Source organism: Myotis nattereri (genome assembly GCF_964212035.1).
Source record: "Myotis nattereri genome assembly, chromosome: 3".
NCBI classification, from domain to species: domain Eukaryota; kingdom Metazoa; phylum Chordata; class Mammalia; order Chiroptera; family Vespertilionidae; genus Myotis; species Myotis nattereri.
In genome coordinates, this window is record NC_138077.1 from 196,123,624 (window position 1) to 196,149,553 (window position 25,930).

The 25,930-nt window shown below is 42.2% G+C and overlaps 1 protein-coding gene across 1 annotated transcript in view; it reads right to left on the bottom strand.

Moving 5' to 3' along the window:
• Positions 1-151: 151 nt before the first annotated feature.
• KPNA6 (karyopherin subunit alpha 6) overlaps positions 152-25,930 on the bottom strand; it is a 38,823-nt gene continuing 13,044 nt past the window's right edge. Inside the window, exons 2-14 of the mRNA XM_081086340.1 lie at positions 16,062-16,195; positions 14,091-14,183; positions 13,583-13,682; positions 12,640-12,734; positions 11,797-11,928; positions 9,947-10,035; positions 9,190-9,289; positions 8,713-8,876; positions 8,266-8,344; positions 6,014-6,139; positions 5,588-5,715; positions 1,937-2,115; positions 152-872 (exon numbers count right to left, since the gene is read on the bottom strand). Of these exons, the coding sequence (XP_080942466.1) occupies positions 685-872; positions 1,937-2,115; positions 5,588-5,715; positions 6,014-6,139; positions 8,266-8,344; positions 8,713-8,876; positions 9,190-9,289; positions 9,947-10,035; positions 11,797-11,928; positions 12,640-12,734; positions 13,583-13,682; positions 14,091-14,183; positions 16,062-16,195 (1,607 nt within the window). The 3' untranslated portion in view covers positions 152-684. The remainder of the gene's footprint in view (positions 873-1,936; positions 2,116-5,587; positions 5,716-6,013; positions 6,140-8,265; positions 8,345-8,712; positions 8,877-9,189; positions 9,290-9,946; positions 10,036-11,796; positions 11,929-12,639; positions 12,735-13,582; positions 13,683-14,090; positions 14,184-16,061; positions 16,196-25,930) is intronic.

Sequence of the window (25,930 nt, forward strand, 5' to 3'; positions counted from 1 at the left end):
AAGGGCCTTGTCTTATGGGAACCTCCCCCTCAGCCTCTAGTCCCAGACAATGCTGGCAGCTGGGATTCCTAAAACCAGGAACTCATGGTTCTTGGAAAGAGCAACCTTAATACAAGAAAAATGTGCAAAAGAAAAAATTAAATAACTCAATCCAAGCATACAAGATTAATATTCTGTCAGAGCGAGAATACTTTTTTGGGATTTCTCTCCTCCCCTCCCACCCCCTACTTCTGGAATATTCCATCTGCTCAAGTACCCAAGATAAGAGTTACACAAATCAGGGCAGAGAACTGGGAAGGATGAAGGAAGATAAAAGGGAAGGAAGTCACTACTAAAGAAAAAATAAACATAAAAAAGGTGCAAAATTGATTACCTCAGTCCTCCTTTGTCTACCCTGGGCTCCTGGGTTAAAGACATATGTGCAGCCAAAATAGAGTGTAAGGAAGAAAAACCCAACACGTCCCCTTCTTGTCACAAAACCCAAATATGAGCCTCAGATGGTTCTGTCTGTCCAGAGGGTGCTCCCTCAAAGGGAAGGGGGTGGAGCAGGTCAAGAGCACAGTTTCCAGGGCAGCAGAGGTGTGTGGTGGCTGGTGGTGGGGGGCTGGTTTCCCGCCCACCAGAGGGCTGCTTTTCCACTGGTTGGTGGTGCTTCCCATCCCATCCCCTCCCCGGAGGCAGACATTATAGCTGGAAGCCCTCCATGGGGGCCTCAGGCTGTTGGAAGATGAACTGCTGTTGTGTTTCATCCACTTGGGGAGCCAGGCTGCTATCATCATCTTCTACACCGAAGTAGTGCTCAATGAGGTCGAAGGCCTTCTGGTAGATGTCCTGGTTCTCATGGCTCTGGAGAAACTCAATTTTATCCAAGCCTACGGTGGTAACAAGGAAGGAGGGAGAGTCAACTTGCATAAGTGCTTTTCTATTTTCCTTTCCCCGAGGTATGTTGCTGTTTATAAATACAAGTAATATGATCGAAACTTTATCTTTTGACCTGAAAGAGGAAAGCCAAGATTTCCCTCCCAAACTACATAACCCCAAAGGAAAAATACCATATGTCAGTTATAAATCAGAGGTTCTAGTCCTGATTCTGCTTTTATTTTTTAAATTATTTTTTAAAAAATATTTTTATTGATTTCAGAGAGGAAGGAAGAAGGAAAGAGATATAGAAACATCAATGATGAGAGAGAATCATTGATCAGCTGCTTCCTGCACGCCCCCTACTGGGGATCGAGCCCACAACCCAGGCATGTGCCCTTGACTAGAATCGAACCTGGCCCTCTTTGGTCCGCAGGCCTATGCTCTTTCAATTGAGCCAAACCAGCTAGTGCCTGATTCTGCTTTTAATTACTTCTCTGAATCTCTGAGATGAGTCCATCTTGTACTCTTGCTTGAATTTGCTATAAGCTCAGCTAAAAATATGCCTCCCAGTGCCTGGTTCTATTATCAGTTCTGGAGCTTTCTTTCTTTTTTTTTTTTTTAAATATATTTTATTGATTTTTTACAGAGAGGAAGGGAGAGAGATAGAGAGTCAGAAACATCGATGAGAGAGAAACATCGACCAGCCGCCTCCTGCACATCCCCCACCGGGGATGTGCCCACAACCCAGGTACATGCCCTTGACCGGAATCAAACCTGGGACCTTTCAGTCCGCAGGCCGATGCTCTATCCACTGAGCCAAACCGGTTTCGGCTGGAGCTTTCTTTTTGCATCTGTATTATACTTACTTGCTGGGTAGAGCCCATCTGAAAGAGAACTGAACTGATCTACTGCCCGAGAGGAAGAAGGAACTGATGAGATAGAACCTTGTATTCAATGATGACTCTAAAACATACACCCTCACATATGTGTACTACTTTGGAGGCGTACAGTCCCGAGACTCTGACCTATAACCTCTCTACTTAAGTCAGAGATAATGTTGGGAAAGGACACATACCATAGGCTTCTTCGATGAGGCCACAGTAGGGATTTACTCCTGAGCCACTGCGCTTGCTCTCTTGTTCTCCAAGCCGAAGGATGTTCTCCAGTCCATTGAGGGCCACTTGAACAATCTTTGAATCCATTACAGTCAGCAAATCACAAAGGGGTTTGATGCAACCCAGTGATACCAGGTACCTAAGGACCAGAGACCAGGCAAGTTCTAAAATTAATGCAGGGCTGGGGGGAGGGGAGAAATGAGTGGGAACTCTGAAGTTTAAAATATAAGGATGATGCTACGGTCGAATTTTTCTAACCAACCAATGGAAAGTTAGCAGGTCATATATTAACCCTTAGACAAAGGAACTGCCCTGGCAATCTATTCGGGTCTTCTCCCTGCAGCAGGGAGCTTTTCTGTAATAAACCTTTACTTTAGCTAAAAAAAAAAAAAAAGAAAAGAAAAAAAAAAAGAAAAGAAAAAAATGAATGCAGTGCAAGGGAGGTGCTTAGGCAGGTACTATGATGCCTGTGGATCTCCTTCATGCATGTCAACATGCTGAGCAATCCACTCTTACTGAGTCTGTATAACCACCCATCCTTTATCTCAATCTCTCTACCTTCCCAATGTTAATGGTCTAGTTCAGCGATTTCCAACCTTTCCCACACATGAATTAATTACTAAAATTCTGTGGCACATCAAAAATATAATTTTTGCCTATCTGACAAAAATGAAAGGCATAATTTTGATTCATTCACACCAGACAGCTATTGTTGTATTGGCTGTTGTCAATTTTATTTGACAATCTAAGGGGAAAAGAGGTCAGTGCCCTTGACTAAATAGTCAGGTACTTCATGTTTTTTTTGTTTTGTTTGTTTTTAACACTTTTAAAAGAGATTTTAAATTGATTTTTAGAGAGAGAGGGAGGAAGGAGGAGGAGGAGAAGGAGAGAGAGAGAGAGAGAGAGAGAGAGAGAGAGAGAGAGAGAGAGAGAGAGATCAATGATGAGAGAATCATTGATCACACCCCACTCTGGAGCTTGAGCCCGCAATCCAGGCATGTGCCCTGACCGGGAATCAAACCGTGACCTCCAGGTTTTAGGTCGACATTCAACCACTGAATCACACAGCCGGGCATAGTACTGCATGTTTTTAAAAATTCTTGTGGCACACCAGTTGAAAATCGCTGGTCTAGTTCATTTCCATGTGGAAGGCTACCATGATTCCTTCTCCTCATCTCTAATGTCTCCTTACTGTAATATTACCACTCTGAACACATCATTTCTCTGCTTAAAAGTTTGCACAGTACAAGCTTTACAGGCATGACAATATAGACCATCTACAATCTGGCTTCTACCCTCCTCTTCTAGCTTCGCTTCCCATCATTCCCTTCTAAATACTCTACATTCCAGTCAAACATGTAAAAGTCTCCAAGTGCCCTAGCTGGTTTGGCTCAGTGGATAGAGTGTTGGTCTGTGGACTGAAGGGTCCCAGGTTTGATTCCAGTCAAGGGCACGTGCCCAGGTTGCGGGCTTAATCCCCAGTAGGGGACATGCAGGAGGCAGCCAATCAGTGATTCTCTCTCATCATTGATGTTTCTATCTCTCTCTCTCCCTCTCCCTTCCTTTCTGAAATCAATAAAAATACATTAAAAAAATAAAGGTCTCCAAGTTTCTGGTTCTTGTATTTTACTTATATTTTTACAACCGTAAAGGCCTTTTACAACCCTGTATTTATCCTTCAAAGATTAACTTAATGGCTATCCCTTTACTCCTAAAGCTTTATGCATACAGTCATGCACAGCATAACAAAATTTTGGTCAATGACAGACTATATGATGATGGTCCCATAAAAATTATAACAGACCAGAAAAATTCTTATCACTTCCATCGTAGCCATCATAACATCATAGCACAACACATTATTCACTTATTTGTGGTGATGCTGGTATAAACAAAACTACTGCACTGCCACTGTATAAAAGTAAAACATACATAGTTATGTACAATACATAATACTTGATGATAATAAATGAATATGTTGCTGCTTCATGTGTTTACTATACAGTACTTTTTTTTTTTTTTTTTTTTTTACATATTTTATTGATTTTTTTACAGAGAGGAAGAGAGAGGGATAGAGAGAAACATCGATGAGAGAGAAACATCCATCAGCTGCCTCCTGCACACCTCCCACTGGGAATGTGCCCACAACCAAGGTACATGCCCCTGACCGGAATCGAACCTGGGACCTTTCAGTCCGCAGGCCGACGCTCCATCCACTGAGCCAAACCGGCTAGGGCATATACGGTACTTTTTATTATTATAAGTGTACTCTTTCTCGAAGGGGGGAAAAAGGGTTCCAATATACAGTGACAGTATAAGATTTGACTTTGGGTTGTGGGCACATGGTGCTGCAATGAACAGATCTTATAACACAAAAACCACACCTGAAACCTATATGTTCATGTTGACCAATGTCACCACAATAAATTTAATAAAAATAAAGAAAGAAACAAAAAAAGAATACTCTTCTGGTTATAAAAAAGTTTGCTGTCAAACAATAACTGTTATGCTGGCAGCAGCCTCACACATCTCATGTTTACCATGTCACATCATTTTGTTTAATTTAGTAATATGTGGTACTAGAGGCCTGATGCACAAAATTCGTGCACGGGTAGGATCCTTAGGCCTGGCTGGCGATCAGGGCAGACAGGGGCCTTCTGGTTGCCAACTGGGGCCTCACTTTGTTCCCACCACCCCATGGTGGTCAGTGCATGTCATAGCGAGCAATCAAACTTACAGTTTCCCGGTCGAACTCCCAAGGGGACACTTTGCATATTAGCCTTTTATATGTAGAGATAGGCTTGTAGCCTAGGAACTGTGTGCTATACCATATAGCTTAGGTATGGAGTAGGCTAGACCATCTAGGTTTGTTTAAGTGCACTCTGTGATATTTGCACAATGGCAAAATCCCCTAATCTTACAACGTATTCTTGTCATTAAGTGGTGAATGACTGTACTGAATATATCCCCTTACTAAGGGCAAGACACTTGCCTAATTCCCACCACTCCTATTCATATTGATAATGGAAACTAAAAAAACAACAACAAAAAACAAAAAAACAAGCACACATACACAAAATACTTTCTTCTTGTTTCTCCCAAGTATTACCCCCCAAAATGATTTCCTAAAGAAGCTGATGCGAATGAACCATAACATGGCTCTCCTTTATTTGCATAGATAATTAACAATTACTTATAGTTTCTGGTGTGGAGAATGAGGTAGGAGACAGAAGTCTGTACCACAGATTTCTGTTCTCCAGGAGAGAAAAGAGGTACATGGTCTGTAGGTATCTATTCCAGACTCCAGTGCCACTCTAGCAGTTTATCAGTGAGAACCTATTGCAGCTGCCTAGCCAGTTCAGTGTTTGAGTGTTGATCCATGCACCAAGAGGTTGCTGGTTCCATTCCCAGTCAGGGCACATGCCCAGATTGCGGGCTTGATTCATATTATGGGATATGTAGAAGGCAGCCAATCAATGATTCTCTCTCATCACTGATGCTTCTATCTCTCTCTCCCTTCTTCTCTGGAATCAATAAAAATATATTTAAAAAAAGAAAAGAAAAGGAGAGTATACATACCACTCCAGACAAGGGGGGAAAAAACATGATACCTGATCTGCTCAGGGGTTCCTCCAGATGTGGCATTGGTGATGGCCCAGGCTGCCTCTTTCCTTGTACGGAACTCTGCTTTCTGAAGAATTTCGATCAGCACAGGGAAGATGTTTGTATCTATGACAGCCTGAGACAGGATTGGGGTGGGGATGGGGAGGAGAAAGTAAGTCACTTCAAGAAGAGAAATCAAATCCAGCCCACAAATCAGCTAAGATTGAGACCTCTTGCCTTCCTAGGAGTCTTCCTTTGTTCTTGTTATCTAGATGAGAGACTGCGGGGGAATCTGGCTTCCACTACACAGAACCTTTGACCCCAATTTCTAAAGGGGAACAAATTCTTCTAGAAGCAACTATTCTACAACCTCTCATGTCCCCATGCCTTCCCACCTGACGTACCCACCCCGACTTCCCTTCTGCTTGTTCTACCTGTATTTGAGCCCTGTTGCCAGCAGTGATATTTGAAATGGTCCAGCAAGCTTCTTTCCGAATTGACTCCTTGGGGCTGCTCAGCAAGTGGAGGAGGCAAGGGAGTGCTGAACAGTTGAGAATGACCTAGAACACCAAAAGCATAGGCAACAAAAATTAGATAAATGGACTTAATCAAAATTTAACACTTTTACGCATCAGAAGATACCATCAATAGAGTGGACAGCTAAATCACAGAACGGGAGAAAATATATGCAAAACAAATACCTGGTAAGAATTAATATCAAGAATATATAAAGAATTTCTACAATTCAACAATGAAGAAACAAACAACTCAATTTTAAAAATGGGCATAGGATTTGAATAGACATTTCTCCAAAGAAGATATTTAGATGGCCAAAAAGCAGATAAAAAGATGCCAAACATCACTAATCATTAGGAAATGCAAATCAAAACCATAATGAGATACCACTTTACACTTACTAGGATGACTACTACAAAAACCCCCCAGAAAATACAAGTGTTGATAAGGATATGGAAAAAAATGGAACCTGGTACGTTGAGGGTGGGAATGCAAATTGGTATGGCCACTGTGCAAAACCATATGGTGATTTGTTAAAATATTACACATAAAATTATCATATGATCCAATAATTCCACTTCTGGATACATATCCAAAAGAACTGAAAGCAGAAACTCAAACAGATAACTTGAACACCAATGTTCAATGCAGTATTATTCACAATAGCCAAAAGGTGAAAACAACCCAAGTGTCTATCAACAGATGCATAAAATGCATAAACAAAATGTGGTGTATGCATACAATGCAATATTATCTATAATAATAAAAGCATAATATTCTAATTAGACCAAATGTTGTTCCGGATAACCTTCCAGACGAAGCTGGGGCTGTGAGGGAAGCCCGGATCCTGGGTGCCAGAGGGAAGTTGGTGCCGGCAGCCAGGGGAAGGAAGGCCTACTCTTGCACAAATTTTGTGCATTGGGCCTCTAGTTTACACATAAAAAGAATGAAGGTCTGACACATGCTATAATATGAATGAACCTCAAAGACATTATGCTAGGTGAAATAAGGTGACACAAAAGAACAAATATATATGGTTCCACTTATATGAGGTACCTAGAGTAGTCAAACTCACGAAGAAAGTAGTATTGTGGTTACTAGGGGCTGGGGGGAGGAGGAAATGGGGAGTTATTATTTAATGGATACAGACTTTCAGTTTGAAATTATGGAAAAACTAGAGGCTCAATGCAGGAAATTCATGCAAGAGTAGGCCTTTCTTCCCCTGGCTGCCGGCACAGGCTTCCCTCGCACCCTGACTTTGTCCGGAAGGACGTCCGGTCTAATTAGCATATTATGCTTTTATTATTATAGATTATGAAAATAGATGGTGCCCTAACTGGTTTGGCTCAGTGGATAGAGCATCAGCCTGTGGACTGAAGGGTCTCAGGTTTGATTCTGGTCAAGGGCATGTACCTTGGTTGTGTGCAGGAGGCAGCTGATCGATGTTTCTCTCTCATCGATGTTTCTAACTCTATCTCTCTCCCTTCCTCTCTGTAAAAAAAAATCAATAAAATATATTTAAAAAAAAGAAAATGGATGGTGATGGTGGTTGAGTAACAATGTGAATGTACTTAATGACACAGAAATGTACACTTGAAAATTGTTAAACCAGTAAATTTTATGTATGAATATTTGCTCACATACGCACACATAAGAATGGCCTAGAAAATGAGTGTGGGTTTGATCACCCATAAAAAGCTGTCAAGAATCCCACAGAATTATGTCAACTATTTAAGACTCAAAGAAAACCCAGGTTCCTAGCCTTTGAACAGAAGAGAACTCGTTTACTGTGCCCTCCCTGTCTACATTAACAGGAGGTAGTGTCCCTATAGGATCCTAAGGTCTAGGAAGTAGGGGTAAGGTTTCATACCTTTTAATATCTCGAAAGGACCAGGACTCAAAAACTGTTAACAGTTAGCTTACAATATCCCAGGTACTAAGTTAGATTAATTTAATGTTCCTTCAAAAGCACAGAATGAATGATAATTTGCTTCCAATTTATAGAAAAAAATGAAGGCAACCAAGTTGCCCGTGATCATATAGCAAGTGGCAGAGTTGGAAATTTTCACCCAAGCCCATGCTTTCTCTCCTAGTCTATGCTGCCTCCCATCAGCCCCACAGTTCTTGGTAGGGAAGGGTTTTGTCCACAGGCAGCCCTCTTCTTCCTTACCTGGGTTTGGATGTCATCCCCAGTGACGATGTTACCCACAGCTCTCAGGGCAGGAGAAGCCACTTTGTAATCATTATGCCTGCAGAGGAGGGAGAACTGGTGAGTAAAAAACAGTACATAGTACTCAGCCCTGCTGACCACCAAGGCTGACAGCACTCTCATGGCTCCAGATCTTGGGAAAGGGCAGCAGTTCTTTAGTCTGAGCTTGGAAAAGATGGGCCTGCGGACTGAAGGGTCCTGGATTTGATTCCGGTCAAAGGCATGTGCCTGGGTTGTGGGTTCAATCCCCAGTAGGGGGCGTGCAGGAGGCAGCCAATTGATGATTCTCTCTCATCACTGATGTTTCTATCTCTCTTTTTCTATCCTTTCCTCTCTGAAATCAATAAAAATATATTTTTTTAAAAAAGAAAAGATTAGGGAATCTGTACCCTTTCTGAGATCACTCACATTAGGAGCTCTACCAATCTCCTGCAGACTCCAGAGTCTATGACCGCCTGGATCTTCTCATTGGGGCCATCAGACAAATAAGAAAGGGCCCAGCAAGCATCTGCCAGCAAATCTGAGTCACTGCTGAAGAGGAGGCGAGACAGCACAGGCAAACAAGGGGAGACCTGTTGGAACAGAGTGAGAGGGACTCACAGGGGATAGTTATATCAGCTCTACTACTACTAACACTGCTGTCCCCGCCTCTACAAGTAATTCTATGCCCTGGACATCCCTACAACATTAGGCCATCAGGCCCAACTTTTCACTTTCCCATCTATGCACACAAGATTACCTACTTCATTGACAAGAGCCTTTCCCAGTCTCCCATAGGTTGAGAGACTCATAGGAGTTCCCCAAAGACTTGAAAACTCCCACATAAAAATTCACCCACATGAAGGAACCTGCTATCCCTCAGGAACCGGTAAGACACTCTCTCACCATTGCAAACTCTGGAGGTGGGTTCTTCCCTCGGCAGAGGTTTGACAGGGCCCAGACTGCATTCCGTGTCATTGTCAGTCGTGTGGATTTTGTAAGGAGCCTGAAAGGGGGGGAAAAAAAAGCCAGATCCTGAGCAATGATGTCCTTGGCATAGGGTTGTTGCCAATGAACCCCAGGAGCAAATCCAGTTAGATCCCTAAGCCTCCAGCAGCTCAGTTTCTTCCTACCCATAGGCCTAAGTTAATGTGCTGGGAGGCCGACCGCATGCCCAGAGGATGATGATATGAGATTGTGCTCTCTGAAGAACAGCTCATCCACTGATTTTGGTTTAAATGGAATGTAGCTCTACCTTAAGGGATGGGGGAAGGGTCCAGGTGACCTCTCATGGGGACTTTGACCTGCAGTTTACAACAGAGCTTTCCAATGTCCCTATGCATAAACCCAGAGCAAATCAATGTGTTCTGCAGAGAAGGCTAGATTTTCCAAGATGGGCTAATCCTGCCTCTCTCTCTGGCTCAAAAATAAGGCAGGTATGACCAACGTAAGATTCCACGGTGCCATGAAGTGAGGAAGCGCAAGATCCACCTTGGCACAGACCAGCAGCATAATCTTCATGCTCTTAAATGATACTTTTTACTTTGGCAATCAAAATGTACTTTTTATCTTTACTTACCATCTTGAGGGAAGTTCCCCCAAAAGAACTACCACATGGCTGCCCTACAGATGCCTCAGGTGCAGGTGATCATTAGTTACTCACGTTAGCAAAGGATTAAGGATGGAACAGTTCAAGACGTAATCTCGGCAAACGGAGCTGTCTCCAGCTATGTTTCCCAGTGCCCAGACTGCCTGAAAAGGGGATGATGAGACTGTCACCCACAGAGCCTAATGGTTTCTTTATACTTACAACCACAGAGTGAGTACCCACCAATAATCAGATGAAAACCATATCAAGGCCCAAGACACACTGGATAAGCTCAGGTGCCGTCTCTGCTGACCCTTTTTTATTTTTAATGTAGTTTTGTTTTTTTCATCCTCACACAAGGATATATTTTTAATTGATCAAAAAAAATTTTTTTTAGAGAGGAAGAGGAAGAGAGGGAGAAACATCGATATGAGAGAGAAATATGGACTGGTTGCCTCCCCTACACACCCCAACTGGGAACTGAACCCGAAACCTAAGTATGTGCCCTGACCAGGAATCAAACCCACAACCTTTTGGCATATGGATGATGCTCCAACCCAGCCAGGGCCCTTTTGGCGTCTTTTATGAGCACTTGCTCTATGACGGCCTTTATTATGAGGGTTCCTGGTTCAGTGGCCAAGACAGGCTGACCTCTGTACTACAGCCAGAGAAGCCTAACCAAGACCTTTCTAGCCCCACCCCCACAAAAGGTGAAAGTGATTGAAAAGGTGCACTCTTGTATTCTCACAGGACCTACCTTACTGTAATGGAGGGGGAAAATCCCAGTACCACCCTCTACTTCTAGCCAACAGCAAATATCCAGTGGAAGAAATGGAAGTTGTATCTTTATCTCTATGATCTGTAGGTACTGAAAAGTGGGTACAGGGGTATCTTTTCTCCACTACCACCTCTGATGCCAAATGTGTGGAGTTTTTCCACACCAAGTGCCCAACAAGTCAGCTAAATTCTCACACTAACTCTTGGAGTTAGCGCAAACCCTACAGGTTAAAGCTCAGTCCACAACACTGCCCCCACTTTAGACACTAGGCACCATACACTGGCTATAAATTTGAGAGTTCCCACAATTCCCTTCTCAGGCTCAATAATTCACTAAAGGTTCACAGAACTCAGGGAAACACTTTAGTTATTTACCAGTTTATTATAACGGCTACAACGCAGGAAGAGCTAAATGAAAGCGATGCATAGAGCAAGGTATGGGGTGAGGAATGGGGGTGTCACAGAGCTTCCATGTCCTCTCCAGGCTTCCCATCTTCCCAGCATATTGATGTGTTCACCAATCTGGGAGCTCTCTAAATAATCGCTGTTCAAGAGTTTTTATAACCAGATCTCTAGCTCTCCTAACCTTCCTGGGAGGTTGGGGTGGATGGGTGGGGAAGGTTTTGGGAGTTGGGGCTGAGAGTTCCCACCCTCTAATCCTATGTCTGGTCGTTCTGATGACCAGTCACCCCCCCCTCCCCCCAATCCTGAGATTAAGGAGCCACACCCTGAACCATCTCATTAGCACAGACTCAGGTATGTTCCAAAAGGGCTCATAATAAATAACAAAAGACACTACTATCACTCAGAAAATTCGAAGGATTTTAGGAGCTTTTTGCCAGAACTGGAGGCAAAGACCAAACATATTTTGTATTATACCACAGGTACTATCAAGAATTAAGCCAGCCTTGGCTGGTGGGTTGCTCTGTTGGGCACTGTCCAGTGCACCAACAGGTTGCCGGGAATGGTTCGATTCCCACCGGGGTTTCTGGCTCAATCCCTGGTAGGGGGCATGCAAGAGGCAGCTGATTGATGTTTTGCTTTCACATAGATGTTTCTGCCGCTCCCCTCCCACCTCCCCCTCTTTAAAAAAATCAATTAAAAATATCTTTTTTTTTTTAAAGAATTAAGCCAAATTTGAGCATTACCTGTTCCTGTACATCCTCAAAGTCCGAGTTAAGCAGCTCTATAAAAATGGGGACAGCCCCTGCTTCAATAACAATTTTGGTCTGCTGAGAGGTTCCAGAGGCAATGTTGGTTAGAGCCCAGGCAGCTTCAAACTGAAAGTGAGATTAAACTATTATTGAGAAGTCATTCCAGACAGGGCAGCTATGCCTACCAACTGGCTCAGGCAGTAAGCCTCTTGTTCCTGACTAATAAATAAATAAATAAATAAATAAATAAATCAAAACACAGGCCTTTTCCGCTCCCCCTTTAAATGGTAGGAAGAGGTACTGGCAGTGACATAACAGAATGGGAAGCCAGGAGTGGGCCTCAACGGTCCCGGTCTAGACCTGCACTACTACAGCACCAACTAGTCCTTCAGCAAATAATTTTTTATTTCCCAAGATTCACTTTCTTCATTACTGAAACCAGGATTAGCGTGTGTTGGATCTCTCCAAGTCCCTTTCAGCTGAGTTTCTAGCAAGTTCCAACAGACTGACTCACCACCCATTTCTGAGAAAAAAAATCCAGAGGCTAAATAATTTGCCTCAGGTCACACAGGTAATGTGGAAGTGAACTGGAACCTCTAATTTATAACTGAACAGTCCATCTGTTATATTCTGGTATCTTTCTTTCACATTATTTTAGAGAAGAGATCTGGGCTCTCTTATTTGAGGCTAAGACTTCTGAGCAACAAACAGATAGCTTCTCTTAAATGTTTCCTCACATTACTTCTCTATTTCCTAAGAGATGTGTCTATAAAAACATCCCACTGCAATTTCTTTGAAGGAGGGCTTTCATCTGATACCATTCCACCCACAGCGCACCTGTAATGTACAATTCTCGTTCCTCTTCAGAAACTCCACAAACCGATCCACCACTCCTGGCGTGTTGATAACTTCATCTATAGGAGGGCTAGGCTCTGGAAGAGGGAGAAAGGAAGAAGAGGAAAAGTCAGGATAGGCTTTGGCTGATGCATCCACTGGGGTCAACTCACCATCCTCCCTAGATGCTCCTGACCATCCTATGAGCATGCCCAAACTCCTTCTGGGTGAGGTGGTTGTCACAACAGTTGGTCATCTTTGACCGCTATGAGGCAGTTGGGATGCTAAAGAGTGAAGCCGATCCTAATTTAAGTATACTCACCTTTGGCTTTCTGAACCTAAGCAAGTAAGTAAGGGAGAGAAGAAAGCCTGAGGGATGAGCAACCCTAGTCTACACATTTTCCTTCTAAGACCAACATTCCTTTACTGGGAGAGCTGCTTCATATACTGAGACAAGAAGTATTTTTACTATCAAATGTTTACTGAGCATGAACAATGTGCCCGACACAGTTCTAGATACTGAGGATACAGTAGTGAACGAAACCAAAAGTCTCTGTTCTCACAGAGCTTACATCCTAGTGAGGAGAGAGATTCTGTTGATAGAAGGTAATAAATATAATGAGGAAAAAAAGAATAGGTTGGGCAAGGTAAAAAGATTAAAAATGCCAAGGGTTGGGAGAAGGCCTGTAATTTTAAATAGGATATCAGGGTAGGCTTCATCCAGAAGGTAGGATCTGATCGCAGAAGTGAGGGAGCTGTCACACAGCTATGTCAGGTAGAGGGTATCAGGTAGAAGGAACAGCCAGTGCAAAGGTAAAAATGTGCCTGGCTTCTCTACACACAAAAGCAGAATAGGTGAAGGGGGGTAGGTTGATGAGGTCGGTGAAAAGAAACAAGACACTAAATCATGTGGATGGTCTCTTTGGGGGTGGGCTAGGCTTTGTACCTTTAGAGAGCAGTTTCCGGAATTTCTGTGTGGTTGCTAACTGCAGGTCAGAGTCATCAGAAAAGAGCATCTCTACCATCTCTCTTGTGATCACACTCTCCTAGAATATAAAACAGGTTCAAGGCTTTGCAAACCAACACTAGAGTCAGACATGAGCACATAATCCTGTGTGGCATCCTACTTTGTAAAGAGTTGAGGGCAAGAGGACAGCATAACAGACAGGCTCAGGAGAATGCGCTGGTTTAATCCATGGCTGCTTCAAGTCGGGACATTTGAAAAATAATTCCTTCCTTTTGAGGCAACTGATGGCTTCCTTTTAAGTGTTTCCTAAGGTGTCTCTATTAGAGATAAATCCTTGAGGTCTCTTAAAGCTGACCAACTACAAAAGGGCCCGTGGAAGAAAGAGCTTTGCATGGTTGTGAGCAAAACTACTAGATGATGTGAACTGCCCAATTTCTGTTTTGTAGAAGCAGGTACTTCCCAGGCCTGCCCGAAGCAAGGCCCTTACCCCAGTGGTAGAGCTCACGTAGGAGTCCATGAGGAGACTATCGAACATGGCAGCTTCTTCATTAATCATCTCTACATTTCTCCGTTTAAATAGCTGCAAGTGAAGAGAAGAGATGGTGGTAAGACTATTCACTGAAACAAAAACAACAACAACACCAAAGAATAACCTAATGTTAAATTATGGCAAAACTGTCAAGGAAATGCTAGCATGGTTGAGCAAATGCCAAGTTCAACATACTGGCATAGAAAGATATTCAAGAGCTTTACTTTCTATTTTATCTAACTACTTTCATTTTTTTTTTTTAATATATTTTATTGATTTTTCACAGAGAGGAAGGGAGAGAGATAGAGAGAAACATCGATGAGAGAGAAACATCGATCAGCTGCCTCCTGCACATCTCCCACTGGGGATGTGTCCGCAACCCAGGTACATGCCCTTGACCGGAATCGAACCTGGGACCTTTCAGTCCGCAGGCCGACGCTCTATCCACTGAGCCAAACCGGTTTTGGCTACTTTCATTTTTATAAGCAAAAAAATCTTTAAAGATTCTAATGCCCTTTGTATAAAAGGTGAAGAGTATAAAAGGCTTTGAAGGAATAATGTTAAAGCAAGAGGGTAGGCAAAAGCAGGTTAGGTGACTACATGTAGGTTTGGGCAAGGCACCAATTTAGTGGGTGTGTGAAAGAGCACAAATGGTGAGGTATTAATATACTCTCAGTCCTAAGGAGACTTACAAAGAATGAACCCAGGAAAGAGAAATAAGGCAGCTCAGAATAGCGGATGAACCTCTTAAAAAGTTAGGCTTGGAGCTAGGCCTTGAAGGCCAGGCCTAACACTGACTTTAGGGTAAAGAAGAGAGAAGGCAATAAATAGGGGTCTAAAACCAAAATGTTATATTGAAGACAGAAATGATGCTGCTGTTATGAAAAAAGAACAAGTGATTGATTTTCTCTTTTTCTTTTTGTTTAAATATACTTTATTGATTTTTTTACAGCGAGGAAGGGAGAGGGACAGAGAGTTAGAAACATCGATGATGAGAGAGAAACATCAAGATCAGCTGTCTCCTGCACACCCCCCACTGGGGATGTGTCCGCAACCAAGGTAAATGCCCTTGACTGGAATTGAACCTGGGACCCTTAAGTCCGCAGGCAGATGCTCTATCCATTGAGCCAAACCAGGTAGGGCTGATTTTCTCTTTCTCAAAGCTTTCAACATTTCTTTACAACAAAGGAAGCTGTTGTAGCTTAGCTACTTTCCTAAAGGGAGAGTGAGAGTGCAAGGTGGAGGCCAATCATGGCAGCTGGATCCTTTCTCAGAACAATATGTTTAAGAATACTCTGGGCCCTGGCCAGATAGCTCAATTGGTAAGAGTGTTGTCCCAATATGCCAAGGTTATGGGTTTGATCCTCACACATGGCACATAAGAATCAACCAATGGTATTAGTAGGTGTGGTCTAGTGGTTAGAGCACCAAAGGGTCACCCTTTAATCACGGCTAAGGTCATGTACCTGTGTTGCAGGTTTGATCCCTGGTCCCAGTTCGGGCGTGTGCAGGAGGCAACCAATTGATGTGTTTCTCTCACATCAATGTTTCTCTCTCTCTTTCCTGTTCCTCCCTTCCAATCTCTCTGAAAAAAACAAACAAAAACAATCAATGGAAAAAATATCCTTGGGAAGCCCGGCCAGCATGGCTCAGTGGATGAGTGCTGACCTACGAACCAGGAGGTCACGGTTCAATTCTGAGTCAGGGCATATGCCCAGGTTCCAGGCTTGATCCTCAGTGTGGGGCGCACAGGAGGTAGCCAATCAATGATTCTCTCTCATCATTGATATTTCTATCTCCCTCTCCCTTCCTCTCTGAAATAAAAAAAATATAAGTGGAACAAATTGATGTTTCTCTCTCTCTCTCTCTCTCTTTAAAAACATATAAAAAAATAAATTTGAAAAATAAAGAATACTCGGGTTAACCCACTTGTTGCTCCCGCTTCTGCTTCCGAAGCTGAATGCCCTCTTCTTCTCGTCTTCGCCTCATTTCCTCAGGGTTTAGGGCATTGTTCTTATAGCTCTTCATCCGATAATTGTCTTTCCCTGGGCTTGCCATGGTCTCTAGAAGAAGAGGAGATACAAACACATTGGCAAAGGCTCTTAAGAAGACACTTCCTTTTCCCTGGGCTCCTGTCTCTACCCACCCTCCCTTACTCAGGGAGACCACAGATTCCCAAGGAAGCATAATAATCTCATTAACCACACTTGACACCTCTACCACCACCAAAACAGTTTCCTATAATCATAATAAGCTGGTTAAATTAAGTGTAATTATAGCAATTGATATAAATATAATAGTTAAATGTGTAGGCCCTGGAGGCAGTTTGTGAGGGTTCAAATTCCGGCTCTCTGCTTCTTAACTGTGCAAACCTTCAATAAGTTGCTTTAACCTCTATGCTGTAGGATCTTAGCTTTCAAACAGGGACATAATAGTTCCTACTTCATAGAGTTGTTAGAAAAGTGCCCTGGCCGGGCAGTTCAGTTGGTTAGAGCAGTGGTTCTCAACCTTCTGGCCCTTTAAATACAGTTCCTCATGTTGTGACCCAACCATAAAATTATTTTCGTTGCTACTTCATAATTGTAATGTTGCTACTGTTATGAATCGTAACGTAAATATCTGATATGCAGGATGGTCTTAGGCGACCCCTGTGAAAGGGTTGTTCGACCGCCAAAGAGATTGCGACCCACAGGTTGAGAACTGCTGGGTTAGAGTGTCGGCCCAATATGCCAAGGCTGTGGGTTTGATCCCCGGTCAGGATACATACAAGAATCAACCAATGAATTCATAAATAAACAGAACAAAAAATTGACGTTGCTTTCTCTCTCTCAAATCAAAAAAAGAGAGAGAAAAATTAAATAGGTTAATACATGTGAAGTACTTCTTAGAACACAATAGGGTAAATGCTCATAAGCTATGATCACCTCCATGATGAGAAAGTTATATGACTTGCCCAATAAACTCAAATATATTTAACCTAGCCAAATGAAATAATCATAGTACATACAAATTCAGTGAAATACCACGTATTGTTTAAAAAGGACCCAATTTTAAAATGAATCTGTAATATTTGATACATACAAAAGGAAACAATGTTGTTACCAAACAAAATAACACAGTGAGAATCTGTAAACCCACCACCAAATCTAAGAACTAGAATATTAATATGCCTGGGCAATGGCTGGCTAGCTCAGTTGGTTAGAGTGTCATCCAATATGCCGAGGTTGCACAGGGACAACTCTCTAACCGAGCCACACAGGCCAGGGCTCACCTTTTTTATGGAGCTGTATTTCATTCATTTTTCTTGTTACATTATTTCACTGCATAAATGTATCATAATTTAACCATTTTTATTATGCTGGTCTTCCACTCCCAACTCCCACCCCCATTTTATTCTATTATAAACCTTTCGGAAAGTTGTTGAGCTTAAGTGGTAGATATAAGTTTTCTGAAATTCTTTTTTTGCTTGGAAGCTAAAATTTTATCATTGGCAACAAATACTGACTTACTTCTTTTTTTCTTTTTAAATCCTCACCTAAGGATATTTTCCACTGATTTGAAGAGAGAGGGAAAGACTGAGAAAAATATCGATGTAAGAGAAACACATCAATTGGTTGCCTCTTGCACACACCCCAACGAGGGCCCAAGCCAGGAAGGAGTCTGCAACCAAGGTATGTGCCCTTGACCAGAATCGAACTCGGGACCCTTTAGTCCGCAGACCGACGCTCTATCCACTGAGCCAAACTGGCTGGAGCCTGACTTACTTCTTGCATTTTAAGAAAATGTCTGCCCAATACCTAAGTGTGAATAATGAGTTTTTATGTCAGTCATTCTTTCAAGTAAAAACAGTGTTGTTTTAAAAATGTCTAGTTTAGCCTAACTGGTTTGGCTCAGTGGATAGAGCGTCAGCCTGCGGACCAAAGGATCTCAGGTTCGATTCCGGTCAAGGGCACGTGCTGGGTTGCGGTCGTGGTCCAACGTGCAGGAGGCAGCCAATCAATGATTCCCTCTCATCACTGATGTTTCTATCTCTCTCTTCCTCTCTCCTCCTCTCTGAAATCAATAAAAAAATATTTTTTTAAAAGTCTAGTTTAGCCCTAACCGGTTTGGCTCAGTGGATAGAAGCGTCGGTTTGCAGACTGGAGGGTCCCAGGTTTGATTCCGGTCAAGGGCATGTACCTTGGTTGCAGGCACATCCCCAGTAGGGTGTGTGCAGGAGGCAGCTGATCGATGTTTCTCTCTCATTGATGTTTCTAACTCTCTATCCCTCTCCCTTTCTCTCTGTAAAAAAACAAAAAAATATATTTTTAAAAAATTTAGTTAAAGGGTAAAAGAAACTAAGGAGAAAATAAACAAATGGGACTACACCAAAATAAAAAGCTTCCGCACAGCAAAAGAAACCATCAAAAAAACAAAAAGGGCCCTGACTGGTTTGGCTCAGTGGATAGAGCGTCGGTCTGAGGACTGAAAGGTCCCAGGTTCGATTCCGGCCAAGGGCATGTACCTTGGTTGCGGGCACATCCCCAGTGGGGGGTATGCAGGAGGCAGCTGATCGATGTTTCTCTCTCATCGATATTTCTAACTCTCTATCCCTCTCCTTTCCTCTCTGTGAAAAATCAATAAAATATATATTTTTAAAAAATAACAAAAAAAAAAAACCAAAAAGGGAGCTCACTGTATGGGAGAATATATTTGGCAATGATATACCTAATAAAGGGTTAATATCCAAAATATATAAGGAACTCATACAACTTAACAAAAGGAAGATAAACAATCCAATTAAAAAATGGGCAAAGGACCAATATAGCTATTTCTCCAAAGTGAATATACAGATGGCCAAGAGACATATGAGAAAATGCTTAACGTCACTGATCATCAGAGAGATGCAAATTAAAATGACACTGATGCCGAAACCGGTTTGGCTCAGCGGATAGAGCATCGGCCTGCGGACTGAAAGGTCCCAGGTTCGATTCCGGTCAAGGGCATGTACCTGGGTTGCGGGCACATCCCCAGGGGGAGATGTGCAGGAGGCAGCTGATCGATGTTTCTCTCTCATCGATGTTTCTGACTCTCTATCTCTCTCCCTTCCTCTCTGTAAAAAATCAATAAAATATATATTTAAAAAATAAAAAAATAAAATGACACTGAGGTATCATCTCACACCTATCAGAATGGTGGTGAGGATGTGGAGAAAAGGGAACCCTAGTACACTGCTGATGGGAATGCAGACTGGTGCAGCCATTATGGAAAACAGTATGGAGTTTCCTCAAAAAAAAAAAAAGAAAAAAAAAGAAAAGTAAATATGGAATTGCCATTTATCCTAGTGATCCTACTTCTAGGAATATATCCTAAGAAAATCAAAACAAACAATCAGAAAGAATATATGCACCCCTATGTTCATAGCAGCATAATTTACAATAGCTAAGATCTGGAAACAGCCCAAGTGCCCATCAGTAGGAGTGGATAAAAAAACTGTGGTACATTTACATCCTGGAATAGTATGCAGCAGTAAAAAAGAAGAATCTCTTACCCTTGGAGACAGCATAGAGGGACCTGGAGAGTATCATGCTAAGTGAAATAAGTCAGTCAGAGAAAGACAAGTAACACATGCTCGGATTGTGGGCTCCATCCCCAGTCCAGGGGACCCCCAGGAGGCAGCCAACCAACGATTCCCTCTCATCACTGATACTTTTATCTCCCTCTCCTTTCTTCTCTGAAATCAATAAAAATATATTTTATTTATTTATTTATTTATTTATTTATTTATTTTTTAAAATACATTTTATTGATTTTTTACAGAGAGGAAGGGAGAGAGATAGAGAGTTAGAAACATCGATGAGAGAGAAACATCGATCAGCCGCCTCCTGCACAACTCCTACTGGAGATGTGCCCGCAACCCAGGTACATGCCCTTGACCGGAATCGAACCTGGGACCTTTCAGGCCGCAGGCTGACGCTCTATCCACTGAGCCAAACCGGTTTTGACAGAAAAATATATTTAAAACAAACAAACAAACAAACAACCCAGGTATCCACCAACAGATAAATGAAAATGGGACATATACACAAAATGGAATATTATTCAGCCATAAAAAGGAATGAAGGTCTGACATATGCTACAAAAATAGTATGCTAATTGAAAGAAATCAGACACAAAAAGACAAATACATGATTCCACTTATATGAGGTAATTAGAGTAGTCAAACTCATAAAGACAGAAAACAGATTAGAGATTATCAGATACTTGGGGAGGGGGATATGGGGAATTATTGCCAATTGGGTCGAGTTTCTGTTTGGGGTAATGAAAAGTTCGGAAATAGTGGGGATGGTGGTACAACATTGTAGATGTAATTAATGCTACTTAATTGTATACTTCAAAATGGTTAAAATGGTGAATTTTGTTATATTTTACCACACACAAATTTTTTTTAAGATTGTAGCATACCTCCTGCAATTAAATCTGACATGGAATCCCTGTTCTATGTTTTCTTAGATTCTGTATTTATCTATTTGCATTCATTCATCACAGAGCCAATTAAACTAACTATATGTTCTTATTTTCTATATTCTTGATATTCTGGTATTTGGGAGCCTTACAGACTCAGGGAGAGACTGCCCCTCTCAGGCCTACTAATTCCTAAAGATAACTTGCCTAAGAGCATAACTTTGATATGCAAACTAACCAATCAAAAGCCGTATCTCTTCTATCTAGCTTGTAGGTAGACCCCAGGAGGAAATATTCCATGGCCACATAGTAGGCAACTAGAGACTACTCCTATAGACCAAAGCCCTCCAGAATGACTCAAACTAGCTTAACCCTAAACTGCTTACTCTGCCCTGCCTTCACTTTCCCTTGGAAACCCTAATAAAGGCTGTTGCCTTAACCTTCCACTGGCTCCTGTCCCTTCTGCCGCTCCACCATCCTGGTGTTTTCCTCTGTGACACTGTGTGGCATAAAGTGACACCCTCTCTGAGACCACTGAGTATAACACACGTCTTCCTTCCAAGACTTATTCTTGCCTCCTCCTGTGGCTGGAGTGACTTTATCATACTTACCCAATATTTTAAAAACAATCTCAGTATTTTAAAAATTGAAAAAGTGAAGCTGATTGTGTTAAAGTACAAGTAGAGGAATCCTTACTAAGTAGGTTACCCTTTTATAAATATTTCCCATTCTACAAATTTCTAATCTGAAGCAGATACTAAAAGTACTGCAAAAGGGATGGAAAACAAGTTTTATTGGCACACAGAAAGAAAAAACTAACTCTAATGTAATATTGTCCTCTTTCTGGAGTGGATGGGGTGCCTGTGATTAGAGTTTAAAAAGAAATCTCCTGGCCCAGCCAGAGTGGCTCAGTAGTTGAACATCAGCTTATGAACCCAGAGATCATGGTTTGACTTCTGGTCAGGGCACATGCCCAGGTTGCAGGTTGGATCTCCAGTGTGGGGCGTGCAGGAGGCAGATGATCAATTATTCTCTCCCATCATTGATGCTTCTCTCTCTTTCTCCCTCTCCCTTCCTCTCTGAAATCAATAAAAAAAATTTTTTTTTTTTTTAAAAAGAAAGAAATCTCCTGGTACACCCTCCTGGAGGCACACCATTCGAATCTACTTTTCAGGTAATTTTTTCTTTCTCCTAAACTGTAAGAGTCCCCACAGGGGAGCAGCAGGCAGCAGCAGCTCGTTCTGAGCTAACCCCTGAACCTGTCTCCAGTGAGTTGACACCAGCCCTGCCTAGGCTCTATCCGAGGCCTTTCCTTTTTTTTTTTTTTTTTTTAAAATATATTTTATTGATTTTTTACAGAGAGGAAGGGAGAGAGATAGAGAGTCAGAGACATCGATGAGAGAGAAACATCGATCAGCTGCCTCCTGCACATCCCCCACTGGGGATGTGCCCGCAACCCAGGTACATGCCCTTGACCGGAATCGAACCTGGGACCTTTCAGTCCGCAGGCCGACGCTCTATCCACTGAGCCAAACCGGTTTTGGCCCTAGGCCTTTCCTTGTTTCACTGCTCCCAGCTTTAATAAATGTACTCTCAAAATAAAAAAAAAATCTCCTGATATAAATTGTCTAACCACTATGCTGTACACCTGAAAGTAATATAATATTAACTGTAATTGAAATTTTAATAAAGAAATCCTATATAAAAGGCTAATATGCAAATTGACCAAACGGCAGAATGACCGGTCGCTATCATGCACACTGACCACCAGGGGGCAGACGTTCAATGCAGGAGCTCCCAACCTGGTGGTCAGCATGCTCCCACAGGAGGAGTGCTGCTCAGCCAGAAGCCAGGCTCATGGCTGGCAAGCACAGCGGTGGTGGTGGGAGCATCTCCTGCTTCCATGGCAGCGCTAAGCAGGGAGCGGGCCTAAGCCAGTAGTTGGACATCCCCTGAGGGCTCCTGGACTGCAAGAGGGTGCAGGCCGGGCTGAGGGACCTGCCCCCAACCCCCCGCCCGAGTGCATGAATTTCATGCACAGGGTCTCTAGTAAATAAATAAGTCTCCAAGGAAAGATTTGGGCTGGTTCAAGTAGGAAATTCACTTTGGGGGTGGAAATGGAATAAATGAGAGGGGGGAAAATAGTCTATTAAGAGAATCTGAGAGAAAGAGAAATGAAAATGGAAGATGAGGAGAGAGTTGAATTCTACAGTAAACATACTGAGAAAATGCAACTTCAGAGATGATGCCTTGGGTCATTCTAGAAAGTAGCCTGGCAAACCAATAGCATCAACTGGGTCTTAGAACTTAGAATGTGCAAGTCGCCTTACCCACTTGACAAAGCCCAAGTGGATTTATCATTAAACAAAAAAACAGGGCAGTAGCTTCCCTCTGGGACCTCTAATTACCCCTGTGCCTCAAGACTAACAGGCACAGGATAGATTCCTAAAGTTGGCACTGTGGACTTCTGTCCCCCATTACCTGACAGATGGTTTTTCATGACTCTGAACCTGGGCCCTCCCAGAGGGCTGTTTTCTCCTTCCAGCAAAGCTGACAGTGAAGCTGGAAGGAGACCCAGGTTGTACTTCTTTAGTCACCATGGTGACAAGAAACTATCACAAATATTTGCTTATGACTTCACTGGAGAAGCCAGGCAGGGAAGACTGGATTGGAAGGAGGAACATCTGCAGAAGCACATCTGGAATCAGCAACCAAAGAAGGCTGGAGTCTTGTGCAGGCAAGGGAGCTTTTTTCATCATGCACTCCCTACTTGCTGGGACTGGATCAAGAAATCGACAACACAAATATACTTTTTCTAGCACCTGATTGCCTTGGGTTTTCTTAGTCAAGGAACTCTCACAAAATAAATAGGTCCCTGAAGTTATACCTCCCATTTTCAGGAAATTAATGTCTAATACTGACATGGATTTTCTAAGCTTTTAGAAATAAGGGACTAGCAATAATAATACAAAATAGGTATAGACCCTGCTATGGCCTGAATTATGCTCCCTCCTTCAGATGTTGAAGTCCTAACCTTCAGTACCTCAAAATGTGACTGTATTTGTAGATAGGGTCTTAATACTGTGGTAAGACCTTAATCCAATATGAAGATTAAGATATAGATGCAGCCTGGCCACCATGGCTCAGTGGTTGAGCATCGACCTATGAACCAGGAGGTCATGGTTCGATTCCCAGTCAGGGCACATGCCTGGGTTGTGGGCTCCATCCCCAGTGTGGGGCATGCAGGAGGCAGCCGATTCATGATTCTCCCTCATCATGGATGTTTCTATCTCTCTCCCTCTCCCTTCCTCTCTGAAATTAATAAAAATATATTTTTTAAAAAAGATGTAGATGCACATAGTGTCAAAAAAAAAAAAAAGTAAAAAAGAAGATACAGATGCAGCCCTAGCCAGTTTGGCCCACAGACTGAAGGGTCCTGGGTTTGATTTGGTCAAGGGCACATACCTCGGTTGCAGGCTCATCCCCAGCCATGGTTGGGGCAAATGCAGAAGGCAACCAATCAATTCTCTCTCTCACATCCATGTTTCTCTCTCTCCGTCTCTCCCCCTCCCTTCTACTCTCTAAAAATCAATGGAAAAATATCCTTGGGTAAGGGTTAACAAAAAACAAACAAACAAAAGGATACAGATGCACACAGAGGAAGTACATTATGTAAACACAAAGACAGCCCTCTATAAGGCAAGGAGAGAAGTCTCAGAAGCCAGCCCTGTCAACACCTTGATCTCAGACTTTTAGCCCCTAGTACTGAGAACACTATAAATTTCTATTATTTAAGCCACCTGGTCTATGCTACTTTGTTATGGTAGTCCTAGCAAAATACAGGCCCTAATTCAGTGATGGCGAACCTATGACACGCAAACTCATTTTTTTGGTTATTTTTTCTTTGTTAAATGGCATTTATATATATATAAAATAAATATCAAAAATGTTAAGTCTTTGTTTTACTATGGTTGCAAATATCAAAAGTTTTCTATATGTGACACGGCACCAGAGTTAAGTTAGGGTTTTTCAAAATGCTGACACGCCGAGCTCAAAAGGTTCGCCATCACTGCCGTAATTGATAGATGAAGACCTTGAGCCTGAGCTCATATACTAGGTGAGTAACAAGGTTACTGTAATACTCCATTTAATAACTGGTATGTCTAAAATTTTGAGATTCATCACATTTTAAAATCAGGCACATTTTTATATAATACAGGAAAATATTACCATTAAGTAAAAGCTGCTCTCTCTGACTAATCCCAATTCTCTCCTAACACTCTACATCTTTATGATGTCCATATTTATCACAACAATGATAAGAAAACCTCAAAATCTTAAAGTGCCTTCTGAACTACCTGGCAGACAATAAATGACGTTTGATATCATTTTCAAGTGAACTTCAGAGTATTTTAACTTTTAAAATAAATTATTCAATATGGAAAAATAAATAAAATCATGCATATTTTCTCAGAAAAAAGCATAATATATATAGTTAGCTGTCCTGTATATGGGATGGGAATGATAGTGCCACACCTTCAAGCTCACATCCTAGACAGCTGCTGGCTCAGTGGATAGAGTGTCGGCCTGCAGACCTAAGGGTCCCGGATTTGATTCCAATCAAGGGCATGTACCTTGGTTGCCTCCTGCCCCGGCCCTGGCAGGGTGCATGCAGGAGGCAACCAATCTGTCTTTCCCTCTCTCTCCCACTATCCCTAAAAATTAATGGAAAAATGTCCTCAGCGAAAATTAAAAAAAAAAAAAAAAAGAAGTTTTCAAGTAATCACCTGAAGGCATTTGCCTAGCCCTAGAAGACCCTGAAAGAGCTATATTTAGGAGATAAGGGAACTAGCCTTATTTTCTAGGTAATGACACAATCTTCTAAGCCAGTGGTTCTCAACTTTCCTAATGTCGCCACCCTTTAATACAGTTCCTCATGTTGTGGTGACCCCCAATTCCATTGTTACAAATTGAACATAATATGTAATTATATATGTGTTTTCCAATGGTCTTAGGCAACCCCTGTGAAAGGGTCGTTTGACCCCCAAAGGGGTCGCGACCCTCAGGTTGAGAACCCCTGTTCTAAGGACATAGGCCCTAGAACACTATGAAGCTGTCAGTCTTTTCAAATTACTTCCTTTGTTCTGGTGCTAAACTGCGTGAGCCCTCCCCTCCTGTTTGAAGGCGGCTTTCTAATAAAATGTTACTGTAGCTGCCTAGGCAAAGAGAATGAGCTACGGTTTTAAATCAGGCAGACTGACTATTGGGCATATGCTACAGTTAGGAAGTTTTACAATTTATCATGATGCATTGAAAGTTACTTAATGGCACTGGGAAGAGAGATGAAAGAGATG